This window comes from Dasypus novemcinctus, chromosome 9 (assembly GCF_030445035.2).
Source record: "Dasypus novemcinctus isolate mDasNov1 chromosome 9, mDasNov1.1.hap2, whole genome shotgun sequence".
NCBI classification, from domain to species: domain Eukaryota; kingdom Metazoa; phylum Chordata; class Mammalia; order Cingulata; family Dasypodidae; genus Dasypus; species Dasypus novemcinctus.
The window spans coordinates 10,920,547-10,945,145 of NC_080681.1; the positions used below are offsets into that span (position 1 = coordinate 10,920,547).

General features: G+C 36.7%; 1 protein-coding gene and 2 pseudogenes across 12 annotated transcripts in view; all 3 read left to right on the plus strand.

The window, feature by feature from the left end:
• Positions 1–24,599, plus strand: part of ST7L (suppression of tumorigenicity 7 like) — a 147,163-nt gene that overhangs the window by 6,239 nt on the left and 116,325 nt on the right. For 10 of the 12 annotated variants that reach the window (XM_058303041.2, XM_058303033.1, XM_058303035.2 and 7 more), the window contains exons 3-5: positions 1,027–1,189; positions 18,646–18,700; positions 23,798–23,913. In XM_058303041.2, coding sequence (XP_058159024.1) covers positions 1,105–1,189; positions 18,646–18,700; positions 23,798–23,913 — 256 coding nt within the window. In that variant the 5' untranslated portion in view covers positions 1,027–1,104. The remainder of the gene's footprint in view (positions 1–1,026; positions 1,190–18,645; positions 18,701–23,797; positions 23,914–24,599) is intronic. The other 2 variants (XM_058303038.2, XM_071217199.1) reach the window with 1 other exon arrangement.
• On the plus strand, positions 8,253–12,762 carry LOC139439541 (tetratricopeptide repeat protein 14 pseudogene; annotated as a pseudogene).
• LOC139439542 (tetratricopeptide repeat protein 14-like) lies at positions 12,717–13,667 on the plus strand (annotated as a pseudogene).

The following is a 24,599-nucleotide window of genomic DNA, read 5'->3' on the forward strand; positions in this document are numbered from 1 at the left end:
GTACATAATGCAGCTACCTGTTCTGTGCTGTGGAATCAGGAAAAGTTCCTGAGGAAGTGTCATCTATGCTGAAATTCAAAGGAGTTAGCCTGGCAAAGGGAATTGGGAAGGTTGGAGATGTCCAAATACAAAACAGTCTGCTAAATCAGCACAGAGAGCTTCTTTTGGTCCCTCTTTTTATAACAGTGCTAAACCATGGAAACAGAAAGAGGTGACTATCCTGATTTTTAAATGGTTCAATATGGGAATCAACCTGACCCTTAATCTATGTTAGTAGTACTGCCAAATACTGGTAGAATACTTTATTGTTCAAAAATAACTTTCTTAAAATTCTTGTTAACCATATTTAAGAGATGAGAACATTGAGACTATGAGAGGTTAAGTGACTTGCCCAAGGCTTGCAGCTAATAAATGACTGAATTGGGAATCAAGTATGGGCATTCTGACCCTACTCTAGTGCTTAATCCACCATGCCAGTTTTATCAAAATTGCTTTTCTTTTAATTATGTTTCAGACAGAATACAATGATAATGCAACGTACCAGTTAAATTATTTTTATGTTGAACAGTTCTTACTGTTTTTTTTTTAGTGCTTTATTTACAAATGGATTTCTTCTAGTTTTTCCTAAGCTTGTCTAAATTTCATGATAAAGTACTTTTGCTCAAAATGTGTTATTGGAGAACCTTGTGATTGGCTTAATTTTTTGGAAGGAGAGGGATTGAACAGGAACATCTGTGGAGAAGGTTTTGTTTTAGCTCATGTCATATTTTTAAAATTATTTTTTTAATTAGAGAAGTTGTAGGTTTACAGAAAAATCATGCAGAAAATACAGAGTGCCCAATACCCTACTTACACACACAGTTTTTCCTCTTACTAACATTTTGTGTTACAGTGGTGCTTTTGTTACAATTGATGAAACAACATTATTATAATTATTATATTAACTATAGTCCGTAGTTTACATTAGGGTTCACTGTATTGTTATCAGTTCTATTTTAAGTGAAGAATGTTTTCTGTTTATTGTAGATATTTGAATGGTGGTACTTCCATAAGCACGGCACATCTTTCATTGAGCAAGTGTCTGTAAACCATTTGCGACCACTGATGGGAGGAACAGAGAGCAGCATTTCAGAGCCAAGTTCTTCTTCAAATGACAGAGAAAGTGAAACCAGCAGACAGAATGTATCAGGTGACTATTTATCTAAAGTGTTTTCAGAGCTGTTAATATTGAGTTTAGCTGCAGGAAATAGAAAATCCAAAACAGCAGAGAAAACATTTTTTTCTATTTCATATAAATATAAGTAGTCCATCACTGGTATAGAGAGCTCATTGATGATATATCAGAGACCCTGGCCCCTTCTATATTGTTACCCATCCATCTTCAAATGTACTTTTTTACCTTGTGGCCCAAATGGTTGCTCTGGCTTCAGCTTTCATATGCACATTCCAGTCACTAGGAAGGAGAAAAGATAAGAGAAGGGCCTCACCTCCACAGTAGCCAAGTACACATCCCAGACATTTTACATACTCTTTCTACTTCCTAAAGGTCAGACTTTTGTCAAATGGGCATAGCTAGCTGTAAGGGAGGCTAAGAAATGTAATCATTTTCCTGGTATATATATATATGCCTAATAATCATGGGATCTATTAATGACATAGGGGAGAACAGAGACTATTAGTTATCTCTGCCAAGAGAGCAAAGTAGAAAAAAATGCATTATCTTCTTAATATAGTTACATAGGCATCAAAATTATTCATGTATGGATATTCCATTGTCTTACTAGAATTGTATACCATTCCTCTTTATGTATCGTAATACAAAGTAAAGTTAATATTATTTAATATGATGTACAGTTAGGAAAACAGAATTTTCAAAGCCAAATAGAAATTAATTTTTTGGATTATTGTTTCCTTCATTTGGTATAGATAATCATACAGTAATATTAGTTAATTCCTTACGATTGCAATAATGTCTCAATTATTCAAAAAGCCAAACCAGGAGTGTAATGTTAGTTTAGTAGAAAAATATTACCTGTGTCCAACTGTTGGTTGGCACTTTTCAGGTGTGATCAGGGAAGTCCCTGAGGAAGTACCATTTAAGCTAAGTCCTGAAGCATGAGTGGGTGTTTATCAGGAATAGTGGGGATGGGGTTGGCAGCCAATCAGGAGTGCAGGGAGGAATAATGGTAATTTTCTTTCCCCTTTTTTTTGTCCTTTCTCCCTTTTCATAAAACAATTACAGAGCTCCTAAAAACAAGACATATAAAGATGAATATGACATAGAAACTCAGAATCCAGAATATAAATAATGATAAAAATAATGGGTTATGTTATTGTGTTCCCTACTGTGAGACTGAGTATACCAAAGCATTGTGAATAAAGAGTGCCATAAGATCATTTCAGCTTAACAGAGAATATAAATATATAATAAATGACTGCAAAAGACTGTGGTTAGATGCTTTTGTAGAGTATATTTAAGATACTATGGTGACAAAAAGGAGGGAGTGGTCAGCTATTCTTGGAGGGAGGGTCATAAAATGTTTCATAGAGGCAGTGAAACCAGTTAGAATATGATGGCAATAGTCTAGGAAAGAGGTGTTGAGGGCCTAGATATGGTCATTGGACTTTAATAAAAGTGAGTCAAAGTGTTCTTTTTTCTTCTATATTCTCTCCCTGGGTAACCTGTCTCATTCTGTAATATCATCTACAACAAATATGCTAGGAGAACCAATTTAAATTTTTATCTCCAAGCTCTCTCTCTAAGTTCTAGACCCACATTTATGTTTGCTAGAAATCTCCTCCTATGATGGCCATAATCACCTTGAACTCTGTCAAAAATGAAACTCATCATTTTCTTCCAATAGGCCTTCATACACACTTAAGATTTGTTAATGGTATCTGGTTCCAATGCTAGAAACCCATCATTGTTTCATATTGTTTCTCTTATATTTTCCCTTCCTTCACAGTGATCCCCAAATTGTATTGATTTTCTCAAAAATTGTCTTACTCCATCTTGCCTTCTTTTATTTCAACATTCATTGCCCAAAGCTAGGTCCTTAATGTCTCTTTCTTAGACTATTGCTATCGTATCCTAATTGGTTTCCCTGCTTCTGATAACCCCTTCTTCTAATCTGTCCTTTTTCCTTATTATGTAAAACAGTGGTTCTTAAGCTCTTAGGACTCGGGATTCCTTTACACCATTAAAAATTATTGAGGACCTCAGTGGGCTTTTGTTTATATGAATTATATCCATCAATATTTGCTGTATTAGAAATTAGAGCAGAAATTTTTAAAATAAAAATAAACCCATTGCCTATTAACGTATTATGAAAAATATTATTTTCCAAAACAAAGTAAGTTTAATCAGAAGACTGGCATTGTTTTATATTTGTTTAAATCTCTTTAATGTCTACAAAAGAAAACATTCTCATATCTGCTTCTGCATTCAGTCTGTAGTAATATGTTGTTTTGGTTCAAGTATATGAAGAAAATCTGGTTACATAGATACGTAGTTTGAAAAAAGGGGAGTATTTTAATAGCCTTTATAGAAAATTGTATATATTCTTTTTTGATTTTATACCAAAATTTGATAAGAGGTACTTTCTTACAGCTTAGTTGCAATCTGGAATGTAGAGCCATATCAATGAAATTTTCATCCCGTTACATTAAAAAAAAAAAAAGAAAAACAAACATGGTTGTATCTTGCAGTGTTGTTTGTTTTTTTTTAAAAGATTTATTTTTTATTTATTTCTCTCCTGTTCCCCTCCCCGCACCCAGTTGTCTGCTCTCCATTCGCTGTGTGTTCTTCTGTGTCCGCTTGGATTCTTGTCAGCGGCACTGGGAATCTGTGTCGTTTTGTTGCATCATCTTGCTGCGTCAGCTCTCCATGTGTGCGGCTCCACTCCTGAGCAGGCTGCACTTTTTCTCGCGGGGCGGCTCTCCTTACAGGGCGCACTCCTTGCGCGTAGGGCTCCCCTATGCGGGGGACCTCCCTGCATGGAACGGCACTCCTTGCATGCATCAGCACTGTGCGTGGGCCAGCTCACCACACGGGTCAGGAGGTCCTGGGTTTGCACCCTGGACCTCTCATGTGGTAGGCGGAGGCTCTATCAGTTGAGCCAAACCTGCTTCCCAATCTTGCAGTTTGTATGCATCTTTTATTTATGCATAATTTTATAAAACCATGCATTGGTCATTTGGAAAATACTGGTTCACTGAGTTATGCAGATTTTCTAAATGTTGACATCCTTTATTATATAATATTTAAAAATCACACTTACTAATCACCACCAATCTCAGAAAGTGTTGGGAAGTTACCAGGTTCATGATAACAGATAAAGGTTTTCCAAAAGTCTGATATTCATTTGAAAGCTCAAATTTGATCATTGGGTCAAATACTGTTCTTTTCCTTGAAGCTGACAGACTCACTTGGTTCATTTTTTTTTTCATGTGTTCAAAAATATTTAATGTCACAGAAATTCATATCTTAAATGAAAAAAGCTGAATAGATAGCCATATGTACAGTAGGACACCAATTTTTTTTTTTTTTTTTTTTGAAAAACTCAACCCAGTGATGTCATCAGGATAGTGATGTAAGACATCCCCTGGAAAAACTGCCCTTCAGAATCGGCTAATAAAAAGACAAGCCCCACTTGCTTAAAACTTTGGAGGATGATAGAGACTGGAGAAGGACTCCACAAATGCTGAATCAAAGAAAAAGTATCTTCAAGAACAGGAAGAAAATTTCCACCGCAGATCTGCCAGTCCGTACCCTTCCCCCTCTCTTAGTTCTGCGCAACTTAGAAGTTGCACAGAGGCAGCACAGCCTGGGTCTCTCCAGCTGCAGATGCACACTATAGAGCTCCTCACAGCAGTGGGTTATAACCCCATGCCTATGCAGATACAGGGATGTAAGTCTGCAGAGACCCAGGGCAGAGCAGAAGCCTCTGAGTGTGTGCTGCATACAAAAGCGCCCTCAAGGGAAAAAAGAGACAGAGACCATGGCAGAACTATTAAGAGGCACACACACTCAATCCAGTTTCTGCTGGTTGGACCACCTAAACACAAAGTAGACTTTTTTCTGATTGACCACATCTGGCTCCCTGAGGTATGATAATAAAATTATTTTTTTCAAAATGTTTACATAATCACATTCCCAGACATCAGCAAAAAACTATAAGCCATACTAAGAAACTGGAAGATATGGCTCATTCAAGAGAACAAATTGAAAACTTTAGAGGAGACAAAGAATTTGGAACTAATCAGAGAAGGTCAAACCAGTCTCCTAAATTAATTAAAGGAGATGAAGGAAAATAGAGATGTAGAGGTTAAGGATATTAAGAAGACAACTTGTGAGCATAAGGAAGAATTTGAAAGGATAAAAAGAAAGGTAGCAAATTATGGGGATGAAAGACACAATAATAGAGAGTAAAAAAATACACTAGAGGCATACAGCAGCAGATTTGAACAAGCAGAAGAAAGAATCAGTGAACTAGAAGACTACCATCAAACTCAGACAGCCAAAAGAACACAGAAAAGAATAGAAAAAATTGATCTGTTTCCCTGAGATTTGAGTGACACCATGAAGTGCACAAACGTGTTATGTGTGTTTCAGAAGGAGAAAAGAAGGGAAAAGGGACAGAAAAAAAATTTAGGGAAATAATGACTGAAAATTTCCCAACTCTTATGAAAGACGTACATGCCCAAGAAGCTCAACATGCTCCAAACAGAATAAATCCTGATAGACTGTCTCTAAAACACATACTAATCAGAATGTCAAATGCCAAAGATAAAGAGAATTCTGAAAGCAGGCAAATGAGAATCTATTCATCACATTCAAAGCATCCTTAATAAGACTAAGTACTAGTTTCTCATAAGAAACCATGGAGGCAAGAAGGCAGTGGTATGATATATTTAAGGTACTGAAAGAGAAAAACTGCCAGCTAAAAATTCTTTTTCTGGAGAAACTGTCCTTCAAAAATGGTGGAAAGCTTAAAATATTCACAGATAAACAGAAACTGGCACAGTTCATCAACAAGAGACTTGCCCTACAAGAATTATTAAAGGGAGTTCAGGAAAAGAAAAGACAGGAGAAAAGTGGCTTTGAGTAGTGTGAAGAAATAAAGATCTTTAATAAAGGTAACTAAAAGGGTAAGTGCAAAACCCAGTAGTACTGTATCCTAAATACATAGTTCTACTCTTTTAATTACTTTGAGAGTCAGCATATAACTGAACAAAAAAAAGGCATATTTCCTGATAATGGACATGAATTATAAAGACATAAAGTGGAACAAAAACAACATAAAGAAGGGAAACGGGTAAGGGAGGAAAGAACATGTATGCTATTGAAGCGGGGTTGGCATCTTTTCAGATTAGTAGGTTATAGATGTAGATTGTATAATGTACCCCCAGGGTAACCACAAAGAAAATATTTTGAAAATACATGCATAAACAAAAATAAGGAAGGGATCAGAAAAGATCAACTGTAAGAAAATGAGATTACAATAAAGGAAAAAAGAGACCAAAAAACCATATAATTATAAAAACCAAAGGACAAAATGGCTGAAGTAAGTCCTGCCTTTACAGTAATAATGTTAATGGATTATATTAATATTCTATTATATTGGGAGAGGATTAGAGGCCGAGGGAATCACTTCTGTCCCAGAAAAAAATAGCTAGAGTCTGGAGGGCTGGTCAGAGGCTCAGGACACCAGGGGAAGGTGAAACAACATCCAGAAGAGAGAGGGGTGAAGGAAAGAGAGACCCTTCTCTCTTCTGCTGGCTGGAAAGATCCCGTGAGTAAAGCTGCAACAGCAGCAGCTGGTGTACATGCCCTACCCTTGGAGCAAACAGCAGTCCGTGGACTGCAGTGGCAGTGGACTGACGGGGTTGCAGGCATCCTTTTCCCCAAGAAAGGGGAGAGGGAAGCAAATTCAGATTTTGGCCACCAAACTTGGTCTGCTCCATGGGAGGAGTCCCACACTTTCAGGCCTGGTGGGACGAAGGCATTGTTTGCACTGAGAACCAGAAGGAATCTAAAGATGAATTTGCCTTATCAATCACCCTCCTTGCTGTCCTGGGCTGGTTGCTGAGGAGGCAGAGGAAGGGAGGGCATGGCCACCAAGGGAGGAGAACAGCTTCTGAGAAAGTTTGTTTGTGAGCCTTGGCCAGCCCTTAGGGTATTGCTTCGGTACCACCCACTGCAGAGTTATACTGAATGCATTCCTCCCCAGCACCTGAGGTGTGAGCTGAGCCAAAGAGCGCCATCTGCTGGCAGACAAGGAAAGTGCACAAAAAGGGATACATAAATAGGTAATCAGGGGCCTTTACTGTCCCCCTCTCCAAGTTCCCTTGGAAGCTGCCCTGCAACACATTACCGGGTCCTTCGCTCTGGTTTGAGTAGTTAAACAGGGGCAGTCCTAAATATCTAGAACAATTTGAACTAAGACTCAACAAACTGAGGTAGCAACAGCTACTTTACAGTAAATTCCTAGGCAAGAGAGAGAAACTGAACATCAGAGTAAACTGAGCATCAGAATCAGATGCCTAGACAGCAGCAAAAAATTACAAGCCATACTAAGAAAACAGCAAATTTAACTCAGGCAAGGGAACAAAATCAAAGCTCCAGATAAGACACAGAAGTTGAAACAACTAATCAGTGAGGTTCATACAAACCTCCTAAATTAAATCATGGAGTTGAAGGACAATATAGCTAAGGAAATAAAAGACATTAAGAAGACACTGGGTGAACACAGAAAAATCTGAAATTTTGAATAGAAAAATAACAGAGCTTATGGGAATGAAAGACACAATAAAGGAAATTAAAAATACAGTAGAGCAGAGTGGGTATAGCTCAGTGGTTGGATGTAGTCTTTACACATACAAGGTCCCATGTTCAATCCCTGGTGCCTCCTGAAAAAAATGCATAGAGGCATAAAACAGATTTGAAATCAATGAAGAAATAATCAGCGATGTAGAGGACGTAGCTGAAATTGAGAAAAGAGAAAAGAATGGAAAAAATTGAGCAGGGGCTCAGGGAGTTTCATGATAGCACTAAGTGCACCAACATGTGTGTTATGGGAATTCCAGAAGGAGAAGAGGAAAGAAAAGGGGTAGAAAGAGTATTTGAGGAAATAATGGCTGAAAATTTCCCAGCTCTCATGCAAGACATGAATATATGTGTCCAGGAAGCACAGCATACTCCAATTAGAATAAATCCAAATAGACCTACCGCAGTACACAAAATATTCAGAATGTCCAATGCCAAAGATAAAGAGAAAATTTTGAAAGCAACAAAGGAGAAGAGAAACTTGATATACAAAGGATGTCCAGTAAGACTTAGTGCAGATTTCTCTTCAGAAACCATGGAGGCAAGAAGGCAGCGACATGATATAATTAAGGTACTGCAGGAGAAAAACTTTCAGCCAAGAATTCTTTATCTGACAAAATTGTCCTTTGAATATGACAGTGAGTTTAAAATACTCACAGATAGGGAAGTGGACTTGGCCCAATGGATAGAGCATCCACCTACCACATGGGAGGTCCACGGTTCAAACCCCGGGCCTCCTTGACCCTTGTGGAGCTGGCCCATGCGCGGTGCTGATGTGTGCAAGGAGTGCCATGCCACACAGGGAACACGTGAAGGGAGTGTGCCCCGTAAGGAGAGCTGCCCAGCGTGAAAGAAAGTGCAACCTGCCCAAGAATGGCGCCGCACACACACGGAGAGCTGACACAACAAGATGACGCAACAAAAAGAAACATAGAGACAACTGGGGGGGGGAGGGAAAGAAATAAGAAATAAATCTTAAAAAAATAAATAAAAAATAAAATACTCACAGATAAACAAAAACTAAGAGAGTTTGTAAATAAGAATCCAGCTCTGTAGCAAACACTAAAGGGAGTTCTGTAGCCAGAAAAGACAAGAGGAGAGTGAGAGACTTGGAGGAGAGTGTAGAAGTGAAGACTATCAGAAAAAGTAACCAAAAGAGTAAAAAGATAGACAAAGGTATGACATATGAAAGCCAAATGATAAAATTGATAAAGTAATGCCTTTACAATAATAATATTGAATGTTAATGGATTAAACTCCCCAATCAAAAGACATAGGCTGACAGAATGGATAAGAATCTCTTATGTTCATGTTAATAATGTTAATGAATATTGATAGATTAAGCTCTCCAATCAAAAGACACAGATTAGCAGAATGGATAAAACGGCATGATCCAACTATATGTTGCTTACAAGAAACAGACTCATCTTAGACCCAAAGACACAAATAGGTTGAAAGTGAAAGGTTGGGAAAACTCTTCCTTGCAAATAGTGACAAAAAAGAGCTGGGTTAGCTATACTAATATCAGACAAAATCAACTTTAAATCAGAACTGTTTTAAGTGACAAAAGAACACTAATAATTACTTTTAATTACAAGGCACACTCCTCGCGCATGTCCCTTGTGTGGCACGGCACTCCTTGCACACATTAGCACTGTGCATAGGCCAGCTCCACACAGGTCAAGGAGACCCGGGGTTTGAACCGTGGACCTCCCATGTGGTAGGTGGATGCCCTATCCATTGGGCCAAGTCCACTATTATTACTACTATTAAACACTATTAATAATTAATAAAAGGGATAATCCATCAAAAAAAATCTTTATGTACCTTATCACGGTGCCCTAAAATATATGAGGCAAACACTGACAAAACTGATAGGAGAAATAGATACCTCACTGATAATAGTTGGAGACTTCAATATACCATTTTTATCAATAGGTAGAGCATCTAGACAGAAGATCAGTAAGGAAACAGAAAACTTGAATAATACGATAAATGAACTCGATCTAACATACATGTACAGAACACTGCACCCCAAGACAGCAGGATATACATTTTTCTCAAGTGCACATGGGTCTCCAGGATAGACTAAGTGTTGGGTCACAAAACTAGTCTCAATAAATTTTAAAAAAATGAAATTATGCAGGACATATTCTCTGACCATAATGGAATGAAGCTGGAAATCAATAACAGAGAACTAGAAAATCCACAAATATATGGAAGTTAACACACTATTAAACAATCAGTGAATCAAAGAGGAAATTAGAAGGGAAATCAATAAATATATTGAGACAAATGGAAAATGAGAACACAACATATCAAAACGTATGGGATGCAGTGAAACGGTGCTGAGAAATTTATATACCTAATTGTTTATATTTTTAAAAAAGAGCTAAAATCAAAGACCTAACTTCACACCTGAAAGAAGTAGGAAAAGAACAACAAACTAAAACAAACTAAACCCAAAACAAGCAGAAGGAAAGAAACAAAGTTTAGAGCAGAAATAAATAAAATTGAGAATAAAAAAAACAATAGAAAACATAAACAAAACCAAAAGTTGGTTCTTTGAGAAGATCGATAATATTGACAACCACTAGCTAAACTGACAAAGAAAAAAAGAAGACACAAAATCAGAAATGAGAGGAGGGATATTACCAATTACACAGAAATAAAAAGAATCCTAAGATACTGTGAACAACTGTATGCCAAATAACTAGACAACCTAGATGAATTAGACAAATTCCTAGAAATTCCTAAATTTCTAGGAAATTCCTGAACAACCTATACTGACCCTGGAAGAAATAGACTATCTCCACAGAATAATTTTAAGTAAAGAAATTGAATCAGTCATCAAAAACCTCCCAACAGGGAAGCAGGTATAGCTCAGTGGTTTGGTTGCCCGCTTCTCAGTAAGAAGTCCTGGATACCTCCCAAAAAAGAAAATACCTCTCAACAAAGAAAAGCCCAGGACCAAATGGCTTCACAGGTGAATTCTGCCAAACATTCCAATAAGAATTAAAACCAGTCCTTCCCAGACTCTACCAAAAAATTGAGAATGAGGGAACACTACCCTCATTCTGTGAGGCTAACTTCACCCTAATACCAAAGCCAGATAAAGTTACTACGAGGAAAGAAAGAGCACTTCCGGGAGGCAATCATGTAGGACTGTGATGTGTGTTTCTGATGGTCTCCAAGCTGCTTCCCCCAGCTTCCATGGCCAATGGGCTGAAGTAGTAGACACGGAAGGGATGAATTAGTAGCCAGCCAGCTCATCATTGCTCCCCCTGCTCCTGAGTGAACAGCAGGACAATCTGCCCTTCCAGAGCCTACTAGGGTCAGTGGCTGAGCCTCTTTGGGGCTCACAGTCCCAATAGCATTTATAGGGCGGTAAAGAGTAGGGAGTTGACAACATTGAAATACAAAAATTCATTTCTAATAAAGCTGATCTGCATTTTGCGTTTTCCTGGAAATCAGATGTGCCTGCAGGTTTTGAAGTAAATGAAAACAGTGAAGATTATTATGCAGTCGTGCCACCTTTAGAGTGGTTCATGGAGATACCTAGTATGGACTGGAGAGAACTGTTTTTCCGAGATATTGAGTGTGGAAATGCAGTGATTGGAAGACTTAGTTCCATTTAGGAATTTGAGTTTTTCATGGTCTTATCTGTTTAGGCAGTGGCATCATGAGAAATATATCCCATTTAGAAACCACAGCTCTTTGTCCTTTAAGAGATGTGCCTTCTCATAGTAACCATGGGGATCCTTTATCATATTACCAAATTGGTGATATCATCCGAGCTGCAAGCAAGGACATTAACATATTATGAAAAGCTTGCAGAATTTCTATGTAGCTCATCTCTTCTGCCACACCTATCTGGGATTAAGTTAGGTGTAATGAATTCTGAAGAGCTTCCTTTATACTTCAGGAGAAGTGTTGAATTAAATAGTAATCCTTTGGAGTCCTATGAAAATATCATGCAGAATTCCTTGGGATTCATCAATCCCAAGAATAGTTGAATTCCTTCTGAGGAAACTAGGAATAGATGAGTCTAATTCACCATCTTTAATTAGAGGCCTGTAAAGCAAAACTTTCTCTGAAGACGATTTTGCTTTTTCATTAAGAGAGAAACAATCTGCATCTTGGGCTTTAAAATGTGTGAAGATTATTTTAAGGTTGGATATCTTGTGAATGCTATGAATGAATACAATAAGGCTCTTGAAATAGACAAAATGTGGAAGTTTTAGTAGCTCGTGGAGCAGTATATGAAACAAAAGGAAGTCCGAACAAAGCAATAGAAGATTTTGAGCTTGCATTGGAAAACTGTCCAAGTTAGAGGAATGCAAGAAAATACCTCTGCCAGACCCTTGTAGAAAGAAGACAGAAGAAGAAGAAAAGTTTTTAAATGCTGAAGGTTACTGTAAGAAAGCTTTGGCTTTGGATGAGACTTTTAAAGATACAGAGGATGCACTGTAGAAACTTCACATGTAGAGGAAAAAAGCTGGAAAAGAAGAAAAGCAGAAAACTAAGAAAACAGAAACAAGTGCAGAAAAGTTGCATAAACTCAGAAGAGGTTAAAAAAAAAGAAAAAATCATCTTCCTCTTCAAGTGTTTCTTTTGCTGATGAATCAGTTTCTTCATCCTCCTCTTCTGGTCACAGAAGACAAAAGAAACAAGAGAAACAGTTCAGTCTTCTTGCAGTTCAAAAAAGCACTCATCTAAGGCAGGGGTTCTTCACCTTTTTTGTTCCATGGATCCCTTTGTCAGTCAGGTGAAAATCACAGACCCCTTCTCAGAATGCAGCGACAGATAGTTTGACACTCAACTAGTGTCGGGTCTAACAACTACCCTAATTTCAAAGTGTGGATGAGCGTAAACAATTTTTTGAGATATGCAGGACTGTAATGTGATATGAAATAAATACTTCTGTAATTTATTGCATCCATTCATAAGTGAAGGAAATGCTAGATTTCAGTTAGAGGTCAGAGAAAATAAAGATAATAAGTTGATTTTTTCCAGTTCAAGCTCACAGACTCCCTGAAATATTTCCACAGATCCCTTGGTTAAGAACCCCTGATCAAAGGTATCTTTAAATCGGATAGATCAGAATAGAAAAGACAGTGCTATCCACTTCCAGCCAATACTTCAGCATCTTTCCTTCACCAAAAACAAAAAGTGGAAAAACTATTGGAAAAGCAAGATAGGTTACCGTATCAAAAAACACAGGTAAAAGAGAAAGATAGATACCTTCTCTCCTCATCTTCATTTGAAATTCCAGATGATTTTGGAGGTAGGTCTAATGATCCGTGAGATTTACACAATAGCTATCAATCTCAGGCAGGTAGTAGCAAAACAGAAAAACCCTGTAAATTAGAAAGGTATTTTTCTAGTAGAAGAGATTCCTCAGATACTGTCTGTAGGAATTCAAATGACAAGATAAAAGTTTATGGTTATAGAAGGTTTGGAAAGGATGTAGAGGGAAGAAAAGAGCATTATGGAAGGTAGCCAGGTTCAGTATTCTGCTTCACCAGCAAGCTCAGGCTACCATTGGAAGTCAGTTGAGAAATATAAAAAATATACTCATTTGGGATCATGTGACTTTTAGTACACATGAACAAAGATATCAACTAAATACAAATCAAGGAGAATATGAAAGGGAGGACAGTTATGGGGAGGATATTAAAACAGAGGTTCAAAAATCTCTGTTCCTAAAATTATTTTATTTGTAGAGATTGGGGGAATAAATGCCTTTTAGCATCTCTCAAATTATTTCAGTTTAGATCCCCTTTTTATAGCCCGATTTTTACTTTTCATATGTGTATATACAGTACTTCTTTCCCTGACTGACAACTTAAACTTCTTTACCTAAAGATAATTCTCTGAAAGTATTGTTTCTTCTCTACAATGATATGTGAGACTTCCTGGATGTACCTTATACTTCTTGCTGGTTATTAAATTTCTGCATTGAACACTTGAATTGTTTTCATTAAAAATCTCCTCATTCTCTTTTCTGTTAAATTAAAAGCCTTCAGCTTTTGAAAGTGTGTTTAAATGTTCCTTAGTTACATTTTGTATTATTTGTATAAATAATAAATCATTGTGCACAATTAAAAAAATAGAATTTCTCCTATGAATATATTAATAGATACAAAAATCCTCAGCAAAATCCTTGCAAATCGAATCTTAACAGCATATTAAAAGATTTATACACCATTACCAAGTGCGTTTTATCCAAAGTATGCAAAGGTAGTTAAACATTAAATCAATTAATATAATATACCACATTAAAAAAATGAAGGGGAAAAAAACCCACATGATCATCTCAATTGACACAGAAAAGGCATTTGAATAAATCCAGCATAGTTTATTCATTAAAAAAAAAAAAACTTTGAAAAATAGGAATAGAAAGAAACTTCTTCAGTATGATAAAGGGTATGTAGAAGTTGGAGATTATTTTGTGAATCCCAGAGAGTTAAAGCTTATGTTTGTAAACTAATCTATTTCCTCTGGGTGTGATACCCTTTGATTGCATTAAATTCAGCTGAGGGGACTTTTTATTAGCTGACTGGATAAGATCACTTTAGGGCTTTTATTCAACTACATCAGCAAGGGGTGATTTGCTGAGTCCCCACCCCCTTGCTCATTCTGTTACAAATGGACTCACATGGACAGATGCACAAGAAGCAAAAGAAAAAAATAATAAATGGGACCTCATCAAAATTAAAACACTTTTGTGCATCAAAGGACTTTATCATGATAATGAAAAAACATTTTCTCAATGGGAGAAATTATTTGGAAACCGTGTATCTCATAAGGCATTAGTATCCAGAAATCCTACAACTCAACAATAGAAAGACAGACATCTCAATTTAAAAAACAAGTGAAAGACTTAAGTAGACTTTTCTTCAAGGAGGATATACAAATGGCTAAAAAGCACATGAAAAGATGCTCAAAATCACTACCTATTAGGGAAATGCAAAGGAAAAAAAATGAGATATCATTCATTTCATACCCACTAGAATGTTTTCTACTTAAAAATCAGAAAATTACAAGTTTGGGGGGATGTGGAAAAATAGAAACATTCATTACTGGTGGCCATGTAAAATGATGCACCCTCTGTGGAAGACAGTTTGGTAGTTCCTCAGAAAGCTGAGTATAGAATTACCATATGACCTGGCAATCCCTCTACTAGGTATATGCCTAAAAAAGTTGAAAGCAGGGACTCAAACAGCTCTTTGCACACCAGTGTTCAGAGCAGCGTTTTTCGTAATTGCCAAAAGATGGAAGCAATCCAAGTGTCAATCAATGGATGAATGGATAAATTAAATGTCATATATATATTTAATGAAATATTATTCAGCATTAAAACGGACTGAAGTTCTGAATCATGTGACAACATCGCTGAACCTTGACAACATTATGTTGAGTGAAATAAGGCAGACATAAAAGGACAAATATTGTATCTTCTCACTGATATGAAATAATTAGAATAAGCAAAATAATAGAATTAGAATCTAGAATAGGAGTTACCAGGGCCTGGGTTGGAGGTAGAGAATACTTAATTTATAAAGAATTTCTATTTAGGTTGTTATAAAGTTTTGTAAATGGACAGGGTGATGGTAGCACAATAATGTGAGTATAATTAACAGCACTGAATTATATATATGAATGTGGTTAAAAAGGGAAATTTTAGGTCATATATGTTACTAGAATAAAAATTAAAGATAAGATATAGGCCTGTGTAGTGCTGTGAACCCTACTGTAATGATGGGCTATGGTTAATAGTAAATGTTCTGTCATGAACTATAACAAATGGACCACACTAATACAAGTTGGTAATAATAGGGTAGCATATGGGGAAAAAAATACACCTGATGTAAACTATGGGCTATAGTTAGTAATAGTATTTTAATATTCTTAACTCAGTTGTAACAAAGGTACCACACTTATGCAAAGTGTCAACAAGAGGGGGGTATATGGGAAAGCTGTATTTTTTACATGACTTTTCTGTAAAAATTTAAATAAATGTACATATGCATATATAGAACAGTATTAGAAAAGACAGCATCACACCATTGATTATGACTATCAGTGTGGCAGTAGACTTAAGGATAATTTTCTACATGTGCAGATTGCTTATAAAATTTAAAAACAATAAATGTGGGTTTAAGAAAAAATCCCTGAAATGGAGTGATTATAGTAGAGTCCATAGAACCTGCTCCCTTAAAGCTTTTTTAAATATAGGACACTGCTGCAAGAAAAATTTAGGGTATATCTGAGGATGAAAAAGGTGGCGGAGATTTAGTTGGTACATCATTCAAACTTGATGTTAGGAATACAGTTTTCTTCCATGTATTGTACGATGTTATAATCTAATCAGAGAGACAGGCCATACACCAATAGTTACTGTAGTTTTTGTATATGCCAGAAACTGCTAAGCTTTTTTGTAGACATGACCTCATTTAATCCTCAGGGAGGAACTATTATTCCATCTTAAAAATAAGGAAATAGCCTCACTAGGAATAAATATGTTCCTCCAAGTTATACTGCCAACAAGTGGCAATTAAGATTTGAACTCAGAGCTCTAACATCAAAACCTGTTTTAACCATTATATTGCCTTCCAAACCTTAAAAGAAACCTATCAATTAGGCAATTTTTAAAAAAATCACCATCTGGTACAACAGAATCATACACCCATATCCAGTTTACATTATTTGATTTAATCCTCCCAACTCTGTTGGGTGAGCAGGAAACGTGCTTGTCTGACAGATAGCTTTGTTCATTTTTGAGTAAATGTCTGCCAGTTACCTGGCTAAATAACAGTGTTTACCTCAGTGAAAAAAGTGGCCGGTTCAGCCCACAAAACTGAAGTCAGTCATCATACTTGGCATGAAGTTTAAATGAAATTTACATTGTTGTACTTTAGTACAAATTGGTGTTATTGCTTTGCTTCATGCTCAGGGATTAGCATTTTAACCCTCTGTTGATTTTTTTATTAAAAATTTTTTTTTTTAATTTATTTTTTTATTTCTCGACCCCCGCCCCCCCACCTCAGTTGTCTGTTCTTTGTGTCCATTTGCTGCATGTTCTTTTGTCCACTTCTGTTGTCAGCAGCACGTAAATCTGTGTTTCTTTTCGTTGAGTCATCTTGTTGTGTCAGCTCTCCATGTGCAGCGCCATTCCTGGGCAGGCTGCATTTTCATTCGCGCTGGGCGGCTCTCCTTACGGGGCGCACTCCTTGCGCGTGGGGCTCCCCTACGCAGGGGGCATCCCTGCGTGGCACGGCACTCCTTGCACGCATCAGCAGTGTGCATGGGCCAGCTCCACACGGGTCAAGGAGACCCAGGGTTTGAACCGCAGACCTCCCATGTGGTAGATGGATGCCCTATCCACTGGGCCAAGTCCACTTCCCTCTGTTGATTTTTGTACCATCAATTCAATTTTGCATTCGCAGCCTGAGGCAAGTGAAATGCCTAGGGCACAAAATTTAAGGAAGCGTTCATTCTCAGGGTCATGTGGCTGAGTTCAAATCAACACTGTTGAAGTATTTATTATGAAGAAATGTTACTTTGCAGTTTCATAATCATACTTTGAGAACTGCTGATTTAAATTAAAGACCTGATATTTGTTAATTTTCTGCTTATATACCTTTGATGGTTTCTGATTGACTAAGGATAATACTTAAATTTCTTAATATGGTATATAAGCTCTGTCATAAATTACCTCTTGCTCCTTCCCATCTGTTTTTCTAGCCTCATTTACAGCACTCCCTCCTACCTAGTATACTACCTATTAAACCCATACTGTGTGGTTTTATGATACCTCTGCTTGGAATGGTTTTCATCTGACAACATTCTACTCATCTTTTACAGTGCAGTTCAAATGTCACCTCCTTTCTAAAGCCTTCCCTGATTTCCCCATAGTAAAATTGATCACTTTGAACACAACATATCTCTACTACAGCACGTATCACACAGTTTAGGGTAATTTTGTTTTGTTTTGTTTTGTTTTGTTATTTCTCTCCCCTTCCCTGCCCTGCCCTCCCCCGCCCCCAGTTGTCTGCTCTCTGTGTCCATTCACTGTGTGTTCTTCTGTGTCCGCTTGTGTTCTTGTCAGCAACACTGGAAATCTGTGTCTCTTTTTGTTGCGTCATATTGCTGCGTCAGCTCTCCGTGTGTGGGGCGCCATTCCTGGGCAGGATGCACTTTTTTCGCACTAGACAGCTCTCCTTACTGAGCGCACTCCTTGATCGTGAGGTCCCCTACACGGGGGATACCCCTGCGTGGCAGGGCACTCCTTGTGCCCATCAGCACTGCGCATGGGCCAGCTGCACACGAGTCAAGGAGGCCCGGGGTTTGAACCTTGGGCCTCCCGTGTGGTAGGCGGGTGCCTATCCATTGGGCCAAATCTGCTTCCCTGGTTCATTGTTTACATGACTAACCCATGCTACTTTTAACTCAAACATGTCAGTCCTAGATATTGTACTAGGTTCCAGGAATTTAAAAAATGAACAGAGTTTTAAAAGATCACATTTTTGAGGGGGAAACTGAAAACCAAACAGATAATCACTATGTAATGTGGTAAGTGTTGTAATTGAGTTTTAAACCAAATGCTTTGGAGACAGAGATAAGGGAATGCCTAGATTTAATTGTATACTTCTCAAGAGTAGGGAACATCATGCCTTATTCATCTTTGTACCATCTGTGGCTAGCACTTTACTTAGCATATAGTGGGTACACAATAAATAATGGATAAATGAATATTTAACTGCATTTGATTAAATTATCTCATTTTTCCTTTTTCCCTGATTGTTTTTTAGAATGCAAAGTATGGAGAAACCCTTTAAATCTCTTCAGAGGAGCAGAATATAGGAGGTATTACATTTTGCTTTCAGTATGTTTATGGCATTGGTTTTAGAGTAAAATTATTATGGAAACATTTGATTTGGTTTTGTTTTTTGGCTTTTTTTTCTTTTGAGCTTTTCTTAAATTACATTCCTTAAGTTAACTTATCACTTAGATATAGTTTCATAATACATTATTTCATGTTGTAATTATATTAGCAAATTTGACAGAGATCTAATAATTATTTTCAATAAGCGCTGGCCCTTTATAATTTTTTAAAGATTTATTTATTTCTCCCCCCTCCCCCGCCCCAGTTGTCTGTTCTCTGTGTCTGTTTGCTGCGTGTTCTTCTTTGTCAGCTTTCTTTCTCGCTGGGCGGCTCTCCTTACGGGGCTCACTCCTTGCGTGTGAGGGACACCTCTATGTGGCAGGGCACTCCTTGCACGCATCAGCAGTGTGCATGGGCCAGCTCCACACAGGTCAAGGAGGCCCAGAGTTTGAACCGAGGACCTCCCGTGTGGTAGACAGACGCCCTAACCACTGGGCCAAGTCCGCTTCCCTGCCCTTTATAATTTGACATGTCATTATTGCTGAGATGCTAGAAAGATAAGAAGAAGATACACAGGTAGATAGTTTTTTAAATAAACATTCTTGATTTTGACTTTAATGTATCTGGAGCAAATGGGAGCTAATTACCAAAGTTCAAGATAATCTTACCCCACATTTTTTTTTTCTTTTTAGTTTTTTTTCTGTGGCAAGGCAAACTTTATTTCCTTTCTTATGCATGTCAGTGCAGTCTTTTCTATACTGGTTTACATTACATCTTTTAGATTTCTATATCTGTAGGAGAAAAATTAATGTGCAGTGACATAACCCACATAGACTTCAAAAGTCCATAGGGAGGTGATGCTTTTCTCTTATAATAAAGATAAATTCTATCTTCTTCCTTCATTGTGCAGAGCATGCCCTCAACACTTATGTAAGATAAGAAGCCCATTGCAATATCTTGCCAAACAAAATATCCATTTACTTTTGTAATAATAGAAAAAAATAATAGTTAATAATAGTAATAGGTATATTTCTTATTTAATATTTTGGCCATGAATTAAGGGCTTTAAATGTGTTAACTGAAAAAAAAAAAAAAAAATGTGTTAACTGTTTAATTCTCACAACAATAATATGAAGTTGGTATTAAAAATTTCCCCATATTACTTATGAGGAAATTATAACAAAGATGGCTTAGTCTATTTACTCCTAGTCGCACTGCATTTTCAAAATTATAAGACAAGTCATCTGGGTCCAAAGCTTCACATCTAAACACTAAATTACATGCCATGTTATATTGCTGGAATTGAACAGAGGCTAAATGGGGCAATATCAGGATTTACTCTCCAAATTTGGATTTACTATCTGTATTAGTCAGCCAAAGGGGTGCTGATGCAAAACACCAGAAATGGGTTGGTTTCTATAAAGGGTGTTTATTTGGGGTAGGAGCTTACAGATACCAGGCCATAAAGCATAAGTTACTTCCCTCACCAAAGTCTATTTGGAGCAAGATGGCTGCCTATGTCTGCGGGGATTCAGGCTTCCTGGGTTCCTACGTTCCTGGGGCTTGCTTTGCTCTGGCTTCAAGGTTCCTTCTTTCTTGGGGCTGGCTCCTTTTTCCTCTGCATGCTGACTTCCTAGGGCTCCAGTTTAAGTCTTTAGCATCAAACTCCAAAATCAACCTGCAACATTAAAAGCCCTCAACTCTGCTCTTCGCCATGCCTTTGTCTGTGAGTCCCCACCCACCAAGGGGTGGGGACTGGGTGGGGACTCAACACCCTAATCATAACTCAATCATGTCCGGGTACAGATCAGATTACAAGCATAATCCAATATTTCTTTTCGGAATTCATCAATTACATCAAACTGCCACACTATCCAAGTTCAGGATTGGATTGGTAGGGAATATGGGTATGTGGAGGGCAGAAAAGTTTTGCTGTTGTCTGTGAAAATTCAGACAACCTTCATTTCCCACAATAATAGATCATGCGATTACATTCTATGACTTGATATTTTATATTCTATATATATCTAAAATGGAGGCAATTAGATAATTTTAAAGTATCATGCTTTAGATGATTATTCAATGACATGGATCTACACGTGATATCGTTCAATGAAAAGAAAAATATATAAACTATAACTAGAATTTTATCAAAAAGTATTTTATATACATATAAAGTATAGATATATTCATTCATCTAAAAATAGAAATTAGATCATGGAAGGATAAGATAGGAATTTTTAAAAGAGTTTCAGTATTTTCATCTTTCTAACAGTGCCACATAATATTAATTTTTATCAGAAAATCTATATGCATGTAAATTTTATTACACATCGCCTAAGTCATATTCTATTAGCTAAAAAATTATTTTTTTTTCCTGGTCATATGATGCTAGTTGTAGTCCTTTGCTTTCTGAGAACATTTCTCCTTTCAGTAGAAAAGAATCCTTGAAATAGATATTGACAAATACCTATTTTCAATACAACCAATATTTTATTGTCTTCATAAAAAAATTAAGCTTATAATTGTATGGCTTGATCTTTTCTACCTTTATTTCCAACCAGTTAAAAATCTTCATTTCTCTTAAGGAACAGCATGTCTCAAAACAGTCCCCTTTGTAGTTTGGCCTTCTAGAAAATCTGCTTGTCTGGCAACTGTAATCATTCTACTTCCCGTCACAATGCTGCATTCTCTGGGCACAATAAAATCATTGCTGTCTTGTCCCATGCCACATTATTAGGCTAGTACATCACAGCTCCTCTAGTTGGAGATCTTAAGAGATAGGAATAATATGATAAAATAATTAATGCAAGGTTTAGTTGGCAATATCCTGACTGTTTCCTTTTGTAATCATGAGAAACATCATTTCAAACCATTTGTTTGTGACATATCATAAATGTATATTTGGCCCCTGGTTTATGGAGGAAAGCTTTTTCACAGAATTAATGAGATTTACAAAAAGTATAGATGTCAGCATATCCCTATCTATGTGTACTCAGTTGTAAAATTTATTGTGAATTCACTAGAGAATATCACTCTGAATATAAATATCAACTTCATTTATGCAAGGGTACAATATTTTATTGTGTTTTATATGTTTTCCTATCTAGAGACTAGTGTCCATTTCTCTTCCAGTTTTTATTCTAAATGAGAAAACATCTTTTGAAACTTGAAGCCAATGAAATTTCATTTTTATTTTGAGCTTTGTTTTATACCTGGAAGTAAACTGAGCCATGTTATTTATTATTATTATTTTTTCTCTCCCCTTCCCCCTCCCTGTCCCAGTTGTCTGTTCTCTGTGTCCATTCGCTATGTGTTCGTCTGTGTCCGCTTCTATTCTTGTCAGTGGCACCAGGAATCTGTGTCTCTTTTTGTTGCATCATCTCGCTGCGTCAGCTCTCCGTGTGCGGGGCACCACTCCTGGGCAGGCTGGACTTTCTTTCAAGCTGGGCGGCTCTCCTTATGGGGTGCACTCCTTGCGTGTGGGGCTCCCCTACGCAGGGGGACACTGCTGCATGGCACGGCACTCCTGCGTGGCACAGCACTCCTTGCACACGTCAGCACTGCACATGGGCCAGCTACACACAGGTCAGGGAGGCCCTGGGTTTGAACCACGGACCTCCCATGTGGTAGGCAGATGCTCTATCCGTTGAGCCAAGTCTGCTTCCCTGAGCCATGTTATTTAATTAACTGAACAAGAAACATTATGTGTCTACTCTGTATGGGCACTATGCAAAATTGTGAGGATACTTTTCTTTTTGAATGCTCATTTTTATTACAAAGTGTAAGCATATTTGTTGTAGGAAATTGGAAATTACAGAGATGTATAAAGAAGAAATTTTGAAAGTCACTTTTTCCATTACTATGCAATAGCTTTTGTTAATATTTTAGACTGTTTCCATCCAGGTTTTTTTCTATATGCATATATGGAAAAACAAAACTCAAACATCGTAAGGTATTTAGAGTTTTGTATCCTTTTTTCTGTTAACATAATATTGTGTGAATTTCCCCATGATATTAAATATTCTTCAAAAATATGATTTTTTTGTGTGTGGTTAATACAGTTATATGGAGATAATCATACTTTACCTATAGCTCCCCTATCTGGGCCATTAAGATTATTATTTTACCGCTAACAGGTACATTAGAGGGACATATTTGTATATAAATATTTTGCCACATCTGTGATAATTTCCTTAGGGTCAATTTGTAGCACTGGGATTTCTAAATCAAAGGTATCAAAGGTTTTTGTTTTTGTTTTTCCTACTTCCCTCTAATCTGTTCTTTTCTGTTATGGAAATTTTCAAAAATAAACAAAAGTAGAGAAACTGGTATAATGAAATTCCATGTACCATACCCCAGCTAGTTGAGATTATTTTTAAGATACTTGGTAGATACTACCTAATTGATATCTGGAAAGAACATACCAATTTACATTTATACAAGTAGTAAATGTGAGTCTGAGTCCCACCTCACCCACGACAATATATCATTACCAATCTGATATGTGAAAGTAAAAATTATTAGTTTTAATTTACTATTTTTAAATTATTAATGAGACTTGGTATTTAAAACATTTATTAGGCACTTTGTTAATTTGCTATTGATTTATTGTGTGTTTGGGTAGGTATGAAAGTTTAAAATTTTAATTTAGTAAAATCTGGAAGTTCTTGTTTTTGGGCTTTAGAAACTCTTTATCATCTTGAGATCTAGTAAAAAATCCACTTGTGTTTTCTTCTAGTTTCTTTGTAGTTTTACTTTCAATGCTTAATTTGAGCTCATTGAGAATTTACTTAAGTGTATTTAAATAAGGTATATATCTAATTCAAGTTATTTTTTTCCTTCAAACCCAATTTTTTTTAGCACTTTTGGTGGAATATCCTTTTTCCCCATTTGTTTTAATGCTTTATTATTATACTCTAGGGAATTTGTGTAGGTCATCTCTTCTGCTTTACTGATTATATTTTAAAACATCCCAAAATAGAATTTATAGCAGTATATTTTTAGATTTTAAATAATTTTAGCAGAAGGAGGCTCTTTTATATTCAATTTAAATATTTTCTTGTGTTTTGGTAAAGATATACTTGGGTGACTGGTAAAGAGCCACTTACATACTATGATATGAACTTATCAGCTCAGGATCATCAAACCTTTTTCACCTGTGACACTGACTTTTTACGTCCTTCAGATACAGGTATGTGTTACTTCTGTTAATAGGGTAGACAGTCGTTATGAAATTATTTTGAAGTTTCTTTAGAGTTGTTTATTGAAATATATGGAGTTGCTTGGCTTGGAGTTGTTACATTATTGGTAAGAAATCCAGATTTAATTGAAACTAATTTATGACTATAAAATAGGTTGATACACAAATGTTTTAAGCAATTTCGCTAATAATAGCTAACTCTTGTATAGCACTAACTATGCACCAGGCACTCTTTTAAGCAATTAATATAAATGTACTCATTTAATCTTCCCTATCACTTTATAAGATAGGTACAATTATCAATCCCTTTTTAAAAATAATGACCTGAGGCACAGAGGGATCAAGTAATAGGACCTAAATCACACAACTAATAAGTGATAAAGCTGGTTTTTAAACTCAAGTCTGTCTCTTAACCAGTATTCTGTTGATGCTTTTACCTCCCACACACAACCTCTGTTAAGACCATTGATAGACTGAAGAAAATCAACAACAATAAAGGTCTGAAAACTAACCAGTCTCCAAACATTGAAGCAGGTCATTGTGATATGTATTTGCTGGATTAAATGTGTTAAGAGTGGATGGTAACAGGAAACCCAAGGATCTTTGGTATGGTTACATAAACTGCTTTAATTTCAAATAGAGGAGGAAAAAGAATTGCTTTGTATTTATATGTTTAA